The sequence below is a fragment of the Emydura macquarii genome, unplaced genomic scaffold (genome assembly GCF_026122565.2).
Source record: "Emydura macquarii macquarii isolate MOO-44397 ecotype Brisbane River unplaced genomic scaffold, CSIRO-AGI_Emac_v2 contig_2422, whole genome shotgun sequence".
Taxonomy (NCBI): domain Eukaryota; kingdom Metazoa; phylum Chordata; order Testudines; family Chelidae; genus Emydura; species Emydura macquarii.
Genome location: NW_027132559.1, coordinates 30,987,886 through 31,003,644, shown reverse-complemented (window position 1 = coordinate 31,003,644; position 15,759 = coordinate 30,987,886). Strand labels below are relative to the sequence as shown.

General features: G+C 40.4%; 1 protein-coding gene across 1 annotated transcript in view; it reads left to right on the top strand.

Moving 5' to 3' along the window:
- Window positions 1-15,759, top strand: part of COL1A2 (collagen type I alpha 2 chain) — a 44,413-nt gene that overhangs the window by 13,518 nt on the left and 15,136 nt on the right. The window contains exons 13-31 of the mRNA XM_067562186.1: window positions 156-209; window positions 2,385-2,483; window positions 2,584-2,628; window positions 2,742-2,840; window positions 3,450-3,503; window positions 3,602-3,709; window positions 4,656-4,709; window positions 4,851-4,949; window positions 5,940-5,993; window positions 6,472-6,570; window positions 7,368-7,421; window positions 8,160-8,213; window positions 8,354-8,407; window positions 8,922-8,975; window positions 9,705-9,749; window positions 11,024-11,122; window positions 12,149-12,256; window positions 14,038-14,091; window positions 15,690-15,743. Of these exons, the coding sequence (XP_067418287.1) occupies window positions 156-209; window positions 2,385-2,483; window positions 2,584-2,628; window positions 2,742-2,840; window positions 3,450-3,503; window positions 3,602-3,709; window positions 4,656-4,709; window positions 4,851-4,949; window positions 5,940-5,993; window positions 6,472-6,570; window positions 7,368-7,421; window positions 8,160-8,213; window positions 8,354-8,407; window positions 8,922-8,975; window positions 9,705-9,749; window positions 11,024-11,122; window positions 12,149-12,256; window positions 14,038-14,091; window positions 15,690-15,743 (1,341 nt within the window). The remainder of the gene's footprint in view (window positions 1-155; window positions 210-2,384; window positions 2,484-2,583; window positions 2,629-2,741; window positions 2,841-3,449; window positions 3,504-3,601; window positions 3,710-4,655; window positions 4,710-4,850; window positions 4,950-5,939; window positions 5,994-6,471; window positions 6,571-7,367; window positions 7,422-8,159; window positions 8,214-8,353; window positions 8,408-8,921; window positions 8,976-9,704; window positions 9,750-11,023; window positions 11,123-12,148; window positions 12,257-14,037; window positions 14,092-15,689; window positions 15,744-15,759) is intronic.

The window sequence follows — 15,759 nt, the reverse complement described above, 5'->3', positions numbered from 1 at the left end:
AGAAAACTGAACTTATCAAGTCTGAGTTTCAGAAGATACATTGATAAGTAGTTGGTTAGATAAATTTTTGTAAATTGCCATATATTTATTTCAGCAACTCAGGTGCCTGTATTTTAAGTAATCTCACTAAACATTTTGTCTCTTTCATTTTGTAGGGCCCCATTGGTGCTGCTGGTCCTCCAGGTTTCCCAGGTGCTCCTGGTGCTAAGGTATGAATATCTACTACTGTTAAATTTTAGAGGAAGGTGAATGTATCATCTAATTCTTATGAACAACAAAATGTGCACTCACATCTGAAACTTGAGTGCTTTCAAACCCAACATTACACTTACAGATCAGAATGAGGAAAAGCTCTTACAGTCTTTTGGAAATATTATTACATATATACATAAATAACAATATTTTAAAATATGGCAGCTTTTCCAAACAGCTAGACTCTTTTAAGTTATTTTTTTCCTAAATAATCACAGGGAATGTTTGCCCCCAAATGGTCACAAGAAATGTGTGCCCCAAATGAAATACATAATATATATATATATAGCATACAGGAATGTAAAGTCCAGCTATGGGCTCTTTGGTACAAATCTGTTCCATGTTCAGCACTCAAAAACTGATTGTATTGGCATTGATGTAAACTGACCTTCTCTGCACACTGCCAGTAAGAGACTCTCTGCTCCCAGAGAGTATTTTCTCTATAATTGATTAGATGAATTCCGAATCTAGAAAATTAATAGAGAAAAGCGCTTATGGAGAGAGAGCACATGGCTTGTCACTACCTTACAGCTTGTGCAGCCATGTACACCGGTGCCAAGTGGATGTGAAACATGCCAAATCAGCAGGGCAGCCTTTTACACTCACTGTATGCAGGTGTCAAAATCTACACAAGATGCAGGTTGATGGAGAATCAGGCAAAAATTACTATGAAGAATCTACATGGTCACTTTAAAAATAATTATAGCTTCATTTTAACTCTCAAGTAAATAACTTGTCCCCATTGCAGATTATAAATTAGATAATCCATTTGCTGTAAATCAAATCTTGGAGTTCTTATTGAGTTTAAACTCCCATTAAATAAAATGGGATTTTTGATGGAGAAAGAATGGCACAATTTAGGCCAGGGTATCAAGTTACACCCATTTGGGAACTGTATTGACAACTTGCAAAGAGGAGAAAGACTGAATTGGTTTTGAATAAGCTAGAGTAAGGTGCTGGTGCTACCCTCATCCTTAATTACAGATGTGCTTCCCATGAAGACTACACGTCCCTGCAGACAAAAATCTATCTTGATTCACATTTAGATCAGAATGATGGAGCATTGTTTGCTGGGATCCTTAGTCTTTACAAACAGCAACTCTGTATTGAAGATGAAGATGCACGCACATTCTTGCTAAAAGATAATAGTGTTAGAAAACAAAGTAAACCTTACCCTGAGTGTATCCAGTAACAGCAGAGTTTGTGCAGTTTATCTATGAATATGTAAGTAATCAGAATGATTATGGGTCCAACGGCTGAGTTTTAAAGAGTCTGTCTCAGCTAAAATGCCCTCTAATTCTGATGTACTGCTGAAAAAAAAAAGAAGGTAACATCTCATAAAAAGGTGCAATTGATACCCTGCTTGTAGCTTATTACAAGTTCAGATGCAAAAAATTAAATTTAACATCCCATGCCTGGAGGCACTTTGAGACCAATTCACAATTGTCCTGCATCTGTGCCAAGCCTTCTGTCATTATTTGCAGCAGTGCAAACTGGTTCCGCAATTGACTTGCTATGTGATCTTGGGTAATAACATATGGTCTGATTTATTCAGAGGTGCTGGAGACCCACAGCTCCCATGAAAGCCATTGACTTCCGTGGGAGCTTCATAGGCTTCCAAGGCTCAATGCCCCTGAAAACAAGTAAAAAGGCTGTCTCCACTGTGAGCTGGGGTGTGATTCCCCAGCTTGTGTACACATACTCATGCTAGTTCTCCTTGAGCTAGCACGAGTATAACTAGCAGAGTAGCTGCGGTACCATGGGAGAGGCAGTGGAGGCACAGCTGAGCCGTGCCGCGTACACACCCACCTGATACCAGTGGGTGTGTATTCAGCACAGCTCAGCCATGCCTCCACCACCACTACTCGTGCAACTGGGGCTACTCTGCTAGTTATACTCGTGCTAACTCAATGAGATCTAGCATGAGTATGTGTACACAAGCCGGGGGATCACACCCCAGCTCACAGTGGAGACATAGCCTCAATATCTCACACTGCGAAGACAAATGCTAGTATTATTCTTAATCTCGGACTGTAGTGGTCTGAGCAATGTATACTGAAACATGCCGGGCTGTGGTATATCCACTGCACAATGACTGAAGATGAAAGATCTGATACCATTTTCTCAAATAGGGTGACATTGGAGCTGCTGGTGCTGTCGGTCCCAGTGGTCCTGCTGGTCCAAGAGGGGAGTCTGGACTTCCTGGTGCTTCTGGCCCCGTTGGCCCTCCAGTAAGTTAACCTCAATCTTGCTATCAGCAAATGTGATTGTTGGGGCTCAGGGAAGTAAGCAGAAGATTATATTAACCAATACCTTTGTCTTTCTTATTAGGGCAATCCTGGTGCTAATGGCCTGGCCGGTGCTAAAGGTGCAGCTGTAAGTATTTCTAAATTCAAGCTGAACTGCTTCAGAAAGCATGTTTCAATTAAAGTGACAAAGAAGATAATGAGCTTGTTATTTTCTTTTTCTTTTTTTTTTTTGCTTAACAGGGTCTTCCTGGCGTTGCTGGTGCTCCTGGTTTGCCTGGTCCTCGTGGTATTCCCGGACCTTCTGGCCCAGCTGGTGCAGCTGGTGCTAGAGGACTTGCTGTAAGTGGCACAGTCTGTAGTATCTCTCTATTTTATAATGGCCAATGTATCCACACTTGTAAAACCTGCTGGATATATTTTGTCCTTAATGGCAAACATTTTTGTTTTTCTCTCTAAGGCATTTCAGGTTACACATAGCTGCTCACTTCCATGTTTTGCCATCTCTTGGCTTGTTGTGACTTAAGAATGCATACGTTGCACATCCTTTCTGAAATGGTTCCCTACTAGGTGACCATAAAGCTCAGTAGTACTTACACACCAATGCTATCCAAACGTGTAAGACAGAGAGATGCAGCAACAGTCTTAAGGCCGGGCCCTCAGCTGGTATAATGCCAATTGAGAAGCAGGCCCTGAATGCTTTAGGTCAATTGATGTTATTTAAATGATCTTTTAACATATTGTTTTCTATGAATGTTTCATGTGTGTTAAACCAAAAAAAGTCCATCAAACACATGCCAAGAATGGTCCCTGATTGTCTATCGAAAAAGAACGATGCAGAATACTCCAGTTAGATTACTAAATAGCTCTTCACTGCATAGAAAACTTGCACAGGTGGAAGAAAGTATTTAGTAATGTGTTTAATTCTGCCACCTTTTTGTTTGACTCTAGGGTGAGCCTGGCCTTTCTGGAGCCAAGGGAGAAACTGGTAACAAGGGTGAACCTGTGAGTATGGTAGCACATGAAACATGTTTCGGTGAATGAATTTTACTGACGCCTGTCACATAAGATTCTGACTTTTTTCTCTATTCACATTAAATCAGGGTGCTGCTGGTCCATCAGGTCCCCATGGTGCGAGTGGTGAAGAAGGCAAGAGAGGCCCTTCTGGAGAAGCTGGTGCTTCTGGTGCCCCCGGTCCAGCAGGTTCTAGAGTAAGTTCTTGCACATTTCAGACATAAGAAAAAAGAAGGGAAATTACACATCACAGCTAGAGTGACAAATATAAATAAAGTAATGAAGAGTCGTTAAAGGGGCAAGCCATACTATTCCAGCTAAGTCAAGCACGCTTGGAATATGCCTGTTGAAGAAATATTGTATCCCATGATCCGAACCATTTTCGCTTAGTACATAGTAATGCTGCAAATGATGCTTGTCCTTAAAGTATATGTTTATGGTTTGGTTTCAATGAACGTTGTTGGTTAAATATGTATTGTTCTTAGAGCCCCATGAATGCACTTAGCCCTTTAAAAACACATAGACACACATAAACGTAATCGCAAGCAAAGGGCTCAATCCTGCCAGGCAGGTGAGTACCTCTGACAAAGTGCTGACCACGTCTCCAGCTGGAGTGGAGCAAGGTTAGCTTCCTGCATGAGGCACTCAGCCCCTCGTAGGATCCGGCGCTAACCCAAAAAGGAAAGAAAAGGAACACTAGTCCCGTATGTGTTTCAGAAGAAGATTAGTGGTTGGATGTAGACACAAACACCCCGATATTGCAATCTGAGCTGCATGGGCAGTTCCTTGTACTCACATGGAACCTCCCAGGGGTCAGTAAGGGTCTGTGTGAGTGCAAGGGCCCACCTGCATGGATCAGATTATAGAATCATGGCCAAAATGTGGCCCCAGATCCAGAGTTGAATTTTACCAAAGACTGAGCGTGCTCAGATCTAAAGTTCTGGTTCAACGCATTAGCTCCTGGGGAAGTCACAAAGTTTGGATCTCTCTCGGGATCCAGATTTCCCCACATTTGCGGGTGGGGATCCAGGCTCATCTGAGATGCCAGTAGTCGTGGTTTGTATTCTGAACTATAGCAAACTCTGCCTTAGCATGTGGCTTAATCTCTTTTCCATTCTTGATCTGTTTTGTGTTTATTTGTAGGGCGTTCCTGGGTCTCGTGGTCTCCCTGGATCTGACGGCAGAGCTGGTGGCATTGTGAGTTTTTGTACAGTTTACTTTTAGTCAAATAGTGTAATGCAGTATCTCCTTATTTATATAAATAGATAGATAGATAGATGATATTCATGGCTAATTATCTCTGCCTTGATTATTTTTGTTTAATTTTATTTTTGATAGGGTCTTGCTGGAAGCCGTGGTGCTCCTGGTCCTGCTGGTGCTAAGGGTCCTAGTGGTGATACTGGTCGCCCTGGGGAGCCTGGCCTCATTGGTGCAAGAGTAAGTCTGAACTCAGTAGCTTTGCTAGAGAATTGCAAAAAGGGAAATGACTTACATTTTAGGGGATAAAACTATTAAAATATTAGAGAATTTTTTAATCCATTATCACGGAGGATAATTGGCCCATTTCCATCAGCCTGTCATTATACAGACCTCTTCATATTCTGAGTCCTTTTTTCAATAAAACGATTAAACAACATCAAAAAATTTTAATTACATTAATTATTGTTATTATACAGTGTTATTGTGGTAGCAACTGAGGTCCCCAATCATGGCCCAGGACCCCATTGTGCTAGGTGCTGTACAAACACAGAACAAAGAGATGCTTCCTGTCCCAAAGGTGGTTCCACTGGTTATTACACATACAATGTGGTAACTAAGATCATAGTTCAAATCTGTGTGTCTGTTACAGTGTTCTCTGAGCCACACTGGCCCACACTGTTATCCATGTTAACTAAAAGAACAATAAATCCTGTTCATAAATACACATGGGTTGGTAAGCTATCTAGAGCCCAATTCTGCTCCCATTAAAGACAGTAGCAAAATTCCCAACTGACTTCAGTGGTGTAGGATCTGCCCCTAGTCTGTCACTGCCATTTGTTTTATTCTCTCTAATCCATCCTCTATAGAATTTGTATCCATCAGCTTCTTAATGAACGTATAAACAATTAGGCCCCCATTCTGCAAATACTTATGCACATACTTAACTTTAAATTTGTGTGTGTTTGCAGGATTAGGGCCTAAATGAGTTTAAGCAAGTGACACAAGTATTATAAATTACAGTATATGGAATTAAAATAACTGTGTTTTCAATCTATGTGGGAACGTATTACCGAATTCCGCTTTAATATGTTTTTGCTGCAAACTTAATATGAACTAAAGTCTTATTTACTGCTTATAAACTTATATAAATAACAGTAAATAGAAAAAGCTTCTTGTGTGTGTGTGATATGAATGAATTTCATTACAATAAAACCTTTCTGTTTTTAGGGTCTCCCAGGTCAAACTGGTAACCCAGGCCCTGCTGGCAAGGAAGGTCCTGTTGTAAGTATTCTTTTCTTTTCATTATATTTTCCAAATACATAAGAAAACACACATAATAGTTGTATTTAGGAAGATGTAATCACATTGCTCAGATTTAGCACAACTATATTTAAAGTCAGATCTATTTCAAAGTATCCATTACAGATATGTATTTTATTGTTCAAGGGACTGATCCAATATCCATGGAAGTCAGTGGGAGTCTTTCCATGTATTTCCATGGGCTTTGGATCAGGCTCATAGTCCTGAAAAGTAAAGTAACGTAAAAACATGATTACATTTGTCACAGAAAGGAGAAAAAATGTAGGGATCATGTGACTATACTCAGATATTCTTTGCAATTTTTAAAAGTAAACCATGTACATTAGACATTTGATGCTTCCCCATACAGGTAGCTCTTGTCTTTACAACACAGAAAGAAACTGAACCATGTGCCCGTGATTAAAAAACAGGCATTCAAAAGTATGATTGACTTTTCTAGGGTTTCCCTGGTGCTGATGGTAGGGTTGGCCCAACTGGTCCAGCTGGTGCAAGAGGCGAGCCCGGCAACATCGGATTCCCTGGACCAAAAGGTCCCAATGTAAGTACAAGAGAGCTGAGCCTTATATCACTGTGAGCCTATTTCTTGGTCGAGAGTTATATCCATAATAATTATAGTTAAGCACTTGAATCTGCTTGCATGTCATTTGCATTGCTTGTTATCGATTGAGCACCATCAGTATACTTAGTGCTATCAAAACGTTTTTGTCGCTCTAGTAATTTGTCCAGTAACCCAAAATAGAAACAATATTTTTTTAACAAACCAGTGGAATATGTTTAAGGCTGTTATCAGGTTAAGTGCATATTACAAATTTTGTTCATTTTAGTGCTGCTCTCTATATTTAATTGTTCTTCAAACATTGGTCCCCTGTATGTATTTCCTCTATAGAGGAACTGCAGGGTCAGGCCTTTTAAAAGCTTTAAATGCCTGTATATATAAGGTCTGATCTAAAGCTCATTGAAGCCAATAAAAATACTCCCATTGACTTCAATGAGCTTTGGATGAGTCCTGTAGGTGGGAGAGGTAAATTTTTCACTCAGGCTCCTGGATTGGTGGTGTTCCGTAATGAGAGCCACCAAGTGCAGCATCTCAGAGAACAGAACTGAGATCTGCCAATGTACGTAAATGGGGATTTGAAAAAAAGGACAAGATAATATAGATATTTTCTGTTACCTCTTTGACTATCCAATGAAAATGTCTGAACATATAGGGGTAAAGGAACATTGTAATAGATTTTGTAGCATGGAAAATAACAATCTTTGATTGGCACTTTCACTGTGTCTAATATGATGATTTGTTTAATTTGTTTGTGGGGTTTTTTTTCCATTCAACATTAGGGTGAACCTGGCAAACCTGGTGAAAGAGGCAATGTTGGCGTTGCTGGCTCACGGGTATGTGTATATTTTATCCGGCAACATATAGGTAGGAGATAGGAGAGCAGTAACAGAGATATTCAAGGCCCCCACAAAGAGAAGATAGCATTAGTTTGTGCAAGTGAACGAAAGAATGAAAAACTGATGAAACAGGAGAACACTCTGTAAACATGTCTCTAATCTTCTAAAAGTACACGGGGGGACTAATGGTAAATATGAATTACTCTGCTTGGTTCTCCCTATATATCAGACCCATTCCTATGTAAATCAATTCTGAAAAGGAAAACTTATAAGTTTCCAATTTTTCCTTCAAATTACCAGTTTTCCTAGTGTTTATGAGATTTACTAAATCTCCTGTGGAAGGGATTGCTTATCATCCACATCCTGCCATCAAGAAAGAACTCCTGTCTTTTACTGTGGCAGATGAGCCAAATTCATTCATCATGTAACTTCTCTGCAGGAAGTTTCACCAGGGATGAATTTGGCCCCATGACTTCAAGTTAGTTCTAGAACCATAGCCATCCCAAAACACAATTTTGGGCATGTCTGCTATCTTCTTACAATGCAGCTATTAAAAGCAAATGGATAAAAATTGGAGCAGGATAAAGACTCTAATTAACTGTACCGGCAGTAGGTACAAAATAAGCAGTTGTGGCCCTATACTTTCAGAACAAAGAGAGGGTGTGTAATTCAGAAAGCAATGAAATCTTGGATTTATAAATGAGTCATCAAATCTTTCTCCAATATTGTGTTTAGGGTGCTCCTGGTTCTGATGGCAACAATGGTGCTCAAGGTCCCCCTGGCGTTGTTGTAAGTAACAGCTTCTGTATCATAAACCTACTTGCATTACGCTTTTGGTTTAATTTTAAACTGTAGGATTTCCAATATGAAAAACCTGCTCTTGTATTTCCAGGTCCTAGTTAAGCACATTTCTTTTTAATTCCATCTAGGGCGTTCCTGGTGCAAAAGGTGAACAAGGTCCAGCTGGCCCCCCTGGCTTCCAAGTAAGTAAATACTCACTTGCCAAATATTATGCCATATATTTTAGCATTCATAGTGGCAAACCCTATAGTTAATATTTAACTCTCCCATTCTTTGTAAGCCTACCTTCACCCATTCAGAACTTTCTTAGTAGATATCTATATAGCGAGCTGAAATCTCAAATATTTTGAATTCTTCATTTTATCTGTGTCAAAGTACTCAATTTAAGAATAAATTTAATGGATATTTGGGCTAAATGAAGTCCTTTTTTACTCTTGTATAGTCCCATTGAAGTCAATGGGACTACACAGTTTTTCTCATAACTTAGGACCTGATCAAAAGCCCATTGAAATCATTTGGAGTCTTTCAGTGGGCTTTAAATCAGGCCCTGAAGGCATAATATGTCCCTTGTTCTTTCATGTTTTAAATTACGCCTCTTACTGCTGTAAAGATGTGTAGGCTCTTCAGTAACAATTTGAAATGCATTCAGTATTTCAGGTAACAACTTGATTCATAGACATGTTTTTTGTCATTTAGGGTCTCCCAGGCCCCTCAGGCACTGCTGGTGAAGCTGGTAAACCAGGTGAAAGGGTGAGTAACACAAACAGTAATTTGCAAGTAGTGACAGTTGAGTCATGGAAGTGCTGTGATTAACCTGATACATATGGTGAAGAAAAACGAAGTCTTGTTTACACCCTTTATGGATCCATTGACCAAAATGAAAAGTGTTCCATATTGTACTCAGCGTTTCTATCTAATATAGCATTGTTACTAAAGGCAGCAACAAATCAAAACGTTCGCTTAGCAATTGAGGAGTATTTCTTATTTAACAGTTCTGTTATGAAACAGAACAAAGACAAATCATGATCTGACTTTTCAAGCCTGATCTGACTTATTCAACCTGGAACACGTAGTGTTTCTTAAAAAATACACTGACAGTAAAAGGAAATTATATGACAGAAAATTTCCATTCCAAAACTTCAGCATCCGCTATTCATCCTTTATTCCTCCAGTTCTATGCAAGCTTAATTCCACTGAAATTACTTGAATTACTTGGGCATAAAATTGGGGTAACTCAATGGTGAAGCAGGCCTCGAGATTCTGCATAAGTAGCTATTTAAAGACTAGACCTGCCGATGCCATGGGATACTGTCTGGCTGTATGTGCACCAAAGCCAGGTTGCAGCGTGACCTATTTGTCATATGTTATTGCACTGAGAAGTATTTCTAACTAGTATTTAAAACCACAAATTTAAGACCACAGCAATCATAACAAGCCTGCTTTAGAAATCAGCTTAACCCATGTTTCTCTTTTGTCTAGGGTATACATGGTGAATTTGGTCTCCCTGGTCCTGCTGGCCCAAGAGTAAGTCATTCTTTATAGTACATTTTCTCAGCCCCAGTGCATGTTTCAGGGCATGCTAATCCTGACCAGCTACTGCAGGGCATAGGGGAAAATAATGGGGATGGCCTGCTGCCCTCTCCCATAAAGTGTCTGACCTTTGCATATGCACAGTAGGCCTGGTCCAAAGCACAGTGAAGATAATAGATTTCTTTGTGCTATGGATCAGGTACGCTGTGCACTGAACTACTGACCATGACCCCACCACACCTACTCACTTCCAAACCTACTTTACCCCCAACCCTAGCATTATAATGGAAAGAGATGCTGCAGAGGCTTCTCCGCTTGCACGAAGTGATGCAGAATCCCCCTGCTCAGGCTCAGAAGTAGACAAAACACTATACTTCTGCTGTGGTGGGCAAAGAAGGCTTCTCCAGCTTTGGACATTGGTTCTTTAAAACACCCATTTAACTAGTTGCTTTTCAAAATTTGACCATATGGTTACCAGCAAAAATAAAGAGCAATGCATTCCTGGCAGTACTGTTCTCCTGCCATGAAGGAAAACCTTTGACTGGGAGGAAGAATTTACATTTGTTTTATGTTGTCCCTAAACTGTTAATCAGAAAGCTATTCGGATGGCTTCAAAACACTTGGAAGCTGGGAGATGCCTTTTTTTTCCTTTTAAAAACCAAGGTGATAATGGGATGATAATGAGCATTATTGAATTAAAACAGACGATAAAGATGCTTGCTTGATAATTGCTATGGCTCTAATCCTGCAAGCTGCTCTTTGTGGGTGAACTCCTATTAGAATCCAAATCCTGCCCCCAAATTGGCCTGTTCACAATGATCCACAGGGAACTTGTTAACAGAAGCTGTGTGTACCCTGTCCAGGGGCAGCATTTTGTGCTTGGAAATATTTGTATTTTAAGTGGCAATCGCTCTCAATTAAAAGCTTGTGGGAATTCATCTTGGTAGGTATGTGTCAAAGACTATGGACCGGATTCTCTACTGTCTAGTGAAGTCATTTATACCTGTACAAAGTGGGTGTAAAACTACCATTCTGATTTGTTTGCATTTTGCACCCGCTTTACACAGGTGTAAATGACTGCACAAGGTCTTGAAAAACCAGGCCCTTTGGACTGTGTACATTTAAATGCATTCTCTGGAATATATTTCACACAATGTGCATGCCAATATGATTTTTATAGTTTGCACAACTAACATCAAATGTAGAGTTTGGTGCAATCAATGCCTCTGAGTTATTAAAGATAACTCAAATCAACCCGTCTCTCACAGGGTGAACGTGGCGCTCCAGGTGAAAGCGGCGCTGTCGGTCCTTCAGGTCCCCTTGGAAGTCGTGGTCCATCTGGCCCACCAGGCCCTGATGGTAACAAGGTAAGCCTTTGCAAACTGCTACTGCTTTGACTATTGGAACCTTGATGACTGTGTGCATAACTCCTTCTGATGCTGATGACAATTACCTACGTTTATCCCTTAGATAGTGGGCCAGATCCTTAGGTGGTGTCAAATGGCAAAGCTCCTTTGAGGCCTAGTATGTACTAGTTTGCTATGCACTGAAAATTTTCACTTCACAGAGGATTGGAGTGGGATTCCAGCTAGGAAAACGAATACAATTTATGTTAGCTAGGTATTCCATTAGTTTCTTTTTAACTGGATTTATCCTCTGCCTGACTTTGTACCAAACTTCCATCACTGCAAACATTAGCACCTAAATTTCTACATCTTAACTACTGATATCTGTACAAAAGTGTGAGCCCAATAATGACCTGACACAAAACTGAACCCAAAAAAACAGAAGCCTGGTTGAAGCTTGGCTGAATATGGTGCTTAAGTTTCATTTGATCCACAGATCAAGCTGCAAAAACTGGAAGCAAGAGCGTCATTTAGTGTCTGAGGATCACAATTTAAAGTCACAGAGAAACAAGAAAAGCCAGGCATTGTCTTATCTTTGCAAAATTCCATCAGTAAAGTTGAATTTGGAATCCAGGTCCCATTCTGTCAAGACCTCTCTAGTCCAAAGAGTCAAGGAAATGCTTCTGATTTGGGCTTCTTCTCTAACAGAAAATTGTGGGGAAGGGGTTGTTCCTGGACAAAATGGAAGATTACCGATATTTTGGAAGATTGGACAGTTCACCTGGGGCCAGATTCAGCCATGGAGTGAACGAGCACTACTCCACTGCTTTCAGGGAACTCTGCTGAAAGCAATGAGTTGCATCCATTTACCACAAGGATAAATTAAAAAAAAAATCTAATATTCGAGGACTATTTGAAGATAAGAATGGCTGAGTCAGTCCTTTCAAAAATAAGAAGAAATATGGGGAATGCAATGCTAAGATAATTTTGCTGAGACCCTCACAGAACAAACCATTCCTTTCTTACATACTCTCTTTTTACTGCTAGGGTGAACCTGGCGTCGCTGGTGCTCCTGGTGGTCCAGGCCCAGCTGGCTCTGGTGGAATCCCAGGAGAGAGAGGTATTGCTGGTGTCCCAGGAGGCAAAGGTGAAAAGGTAAGTCACCAGGTTCAATGAGTTTCATTACAACTGAAACACGTGTGCACAGGCGTGGTGGGGAGATTGTTTGTGTTTTTATTCAGCTGAACATAGAGTTCACCTGAATATAACTTTCACCAAATCTGAAAAGTTATGTGAAACTGTATTTCACAGAGACCTACCAGTCACACATGAATAAGTGCACTATTTGCTCAACAAAGGCATGATCCTGTGAGGTGCTGAAAGCCTCTTCTCTGATGCTGTCGCCCTTGATTACCCTTGGGAATCAGTAGGTTTAGTGGTCACTCAGCATTTTTCAGGATTGGGCCCCACGAGTTTACCTGACCTGAAGAGATATATTAAACTTGTCTTCACTGACTACTAATTACAGTAAGAATGGACCTACTTCGCCTACTTTACTATAACTCGTTGAAGGCTGGGCACTAGTTAAAGTGCCTGTAATGTCTATGACATTCAGTTAGCAAACGTAGAATTAATACGCTTCAGCAGTTTCGTACTTACTACATGGCATTTTCCTTCATCTGGCTGATCCATTCACAATTTAATTCTTGGGAAATGGATTAAGAGGAGAAAAATCAGGCTTTGGAATTAGGAATGCCCTTCAGTTTGCCTGAGCAACTCAACTCCATTCATATTACTACTGTGTATAAAAACTTAGCGATGAATTGCAAAATCTAGTATCATTCTGTCAGATGCGCCAAACGTGAAGTGCCTTAATAAGTGTTTGACTAATCTAGGTATCCAAGAGGAATATCTCAGCCAGCCAAAGCCTTTCTCAGGCTGTGAGAGTATGAAATCTAGTGAATGACCTCGAAGCCGGAGGTTGGCAATATTGCTTAATTTGTTTTGATTAAAGGAATCAAAAGGCATTCAGTTAAAGATGCTGTAAAAAAGAGATGAGGCCTGAAACTGCCTCACCTCCTTATAAAATACCCATGTAGCTGCCATGTGGATCAATGCAAAGCAATAGTACATAGCTGAGAAGAACAATGCAGGCTGAATAGTAATCTGATCCCTTGCAGCTACAGAAATGGCCAATGACTATCATTCTTGTGATGATAGTTCATATGACATAGCTCCCATTGTGTTCAACAATTATTTTTCCTGCTTTAAGCATAAAGTATAATGCAGATTCCCAAGAGAATTTGCACACATTGCTTTTATAGGCCAAAGGAAAAGGGGAAGGGGATGGATTTACTCAGTGGCCCAATTTATATCTCACGTTGGTGCAAGCCAGATTGCGATCAATAACAAGCACCTCATCTTTTCCACAGATTGTAATTTGTAATTGAATCTTTAATCCCATTCAAAAATCCTGTAATCTGGGGTGGACTTCTATGGATATGGAGTAGGATTTCCACCTTCAGAGCAGGGCAACTGGGCCTGCAACTCTTTTAACCTTTCTTTTCTGCTTTGCATGGTTGGCCATATGTCATTCCTCTTTCTCTGCAATTTCACTCCACAACTCACTGCTTATCCCAAATAACAGCACACTGAGCAGTTCATTTGCTATTAAACTCTCATTAAGAATAGTCAGATTTTAGTCTGCATAATAAAAGGAGAATGTACCCCAAAATGAAGATTTCCTTCTGTGTCCAGGATAGATATACAATAACTGCACAAAAACAAAGAAGGGAATTATGTCTCCATGTCTGAATAAGAGTTGAATGGCTACTAAGATGATACTGTTAGAATAGACACTTTAGATCTCTTTTTGTCTCTAAACTATGGCCTTCATTGACAGTATAACATGGTGGGGTTTTATTTCCTGTTTCCAGGGTTTACCAGGCCTCAGAGGAGAAATAGGAACAACAGGAAGAGATGGTGCTCGGGTGAGTATACCAAGTCATTCTATTGTCACTGAATTTAGCTCCAGAAATGCTGCTGTTGACGGACAATGAACAAGATTTACAGGAGTATGTTTAAGCCTTCTGTTTCCTGGGGTCTAAAATCTGTACAGGTCTTTTGCAAATATAAATTACACAGTCAACAACAAAATGGTGTCTAGACTTCATCTCTCCACATTTTAAAGAAAATCTTTAAAATATACCAGCAAAGTAAAATAATAAACTGAATTAATCCGGAGTCCCAGTTTCGGCTGGGAGCCAGAGAAGTCTTAAGACACTAAATGTTTTGCACTAATGACCTCGAAGATTGCACACTTCATTGCTTCCATAGGCTGAGCTCATTGCACACCCCACATATTCCTTGCATTCCTCCATTCCCACCCCCAACAAGCACCCTGTGTGCCATCCTCCCATTCCCCTCGGTTTTCAGGACCCCCTGCAACTCTGACACTCCTTTCCCCCATGCCGGGACTCTGTGTACCCTCCCATTCTTCCCTCCCCCACCATACCAGGGCTCACCATCCGCTCCCCCATGCCAAGTGCTCTGGGTGCCCCCCCCCATACTCCTCCCTTCCCCCATCACCACCACCATTATTCTTTCTTTTCTTTCTGCCTAAGTCATTCAGGGTATTTAAACTGTATTGGGAAGATAGACAGGGCTGAGACGGGGGTACTATTATACTGGAAGGTGTTGATGGCTGCCATCAATTGTTTTGTTAATCCATAGACAATTACAGTGGATGTGTGCCCCCCATTTCCCCTTTCCGCTTTTCCGATTTTCACCAAAATCAATAGGATTCTACCCATTGATATCTAGAACTTCCCTGAAGTTTCAACATTGATTGGATGCTGCGTTTTTGCGTTATCTGCTTGCATACAAACAAATGCCATCGAGTTAACTATAGGGCCTTGCTTCACTCACATAATTATGAAATGTGATATTACCCTTTAGTTACAAATATTCACACCATCTGGACCGAAACTGCAAACCGATGAATCACAGGAGTAAAACTCATGTGAGCCAAGTAAGTCTTTCATGTTTAATTGAAGTCAATGGGTCTGCTCAAGTAAGGTTCCAGAATCAGACCCTATATATCCTTTATACATTAGGTTAAGTAGGAAAGGGTTAAAAATAGACATACAAATTAAGAGCACAACTCTTCAATTGTTCGGTATGTGAACTCCAATGGAAGTCAATGGTCTTACGAGCGTAGATCAATGGCAGAAACAGGGAGGTATGAATGAGATCTCTTTTCATTTGTTCTAACTGAAGATCTCTTGTACCCCAAAGGCACATTAGTTTTTTAAAGAAGGCCCTCATTTTAATGAGAATGCTCAAAGAGGCCTTGGAATACTCACAGTCCACCTGGGAACTTGTACTTTGGGAAGAAAAGAGTAATGAAACATTTTCCTCCCAAATTTTCCATCCTATCAGTTCATAACTAATAAAATAACATTGTCATGCTGCTGTCTCCAGAAGGAAGAACAGAAAGGAATAGCAATGGAGCAGAGAGAATGGCCACTCTTGCTTACATGAACGTATGTAACTAGAAATCTTGCTATGTTTCTGTCTTGCTCTTTAGGGTATTCCTGGTGCTATTGGATCCCCTGGCCCTTCTGGTGGCCCTGGTGATCGGGTATGTGTCTCTTTGC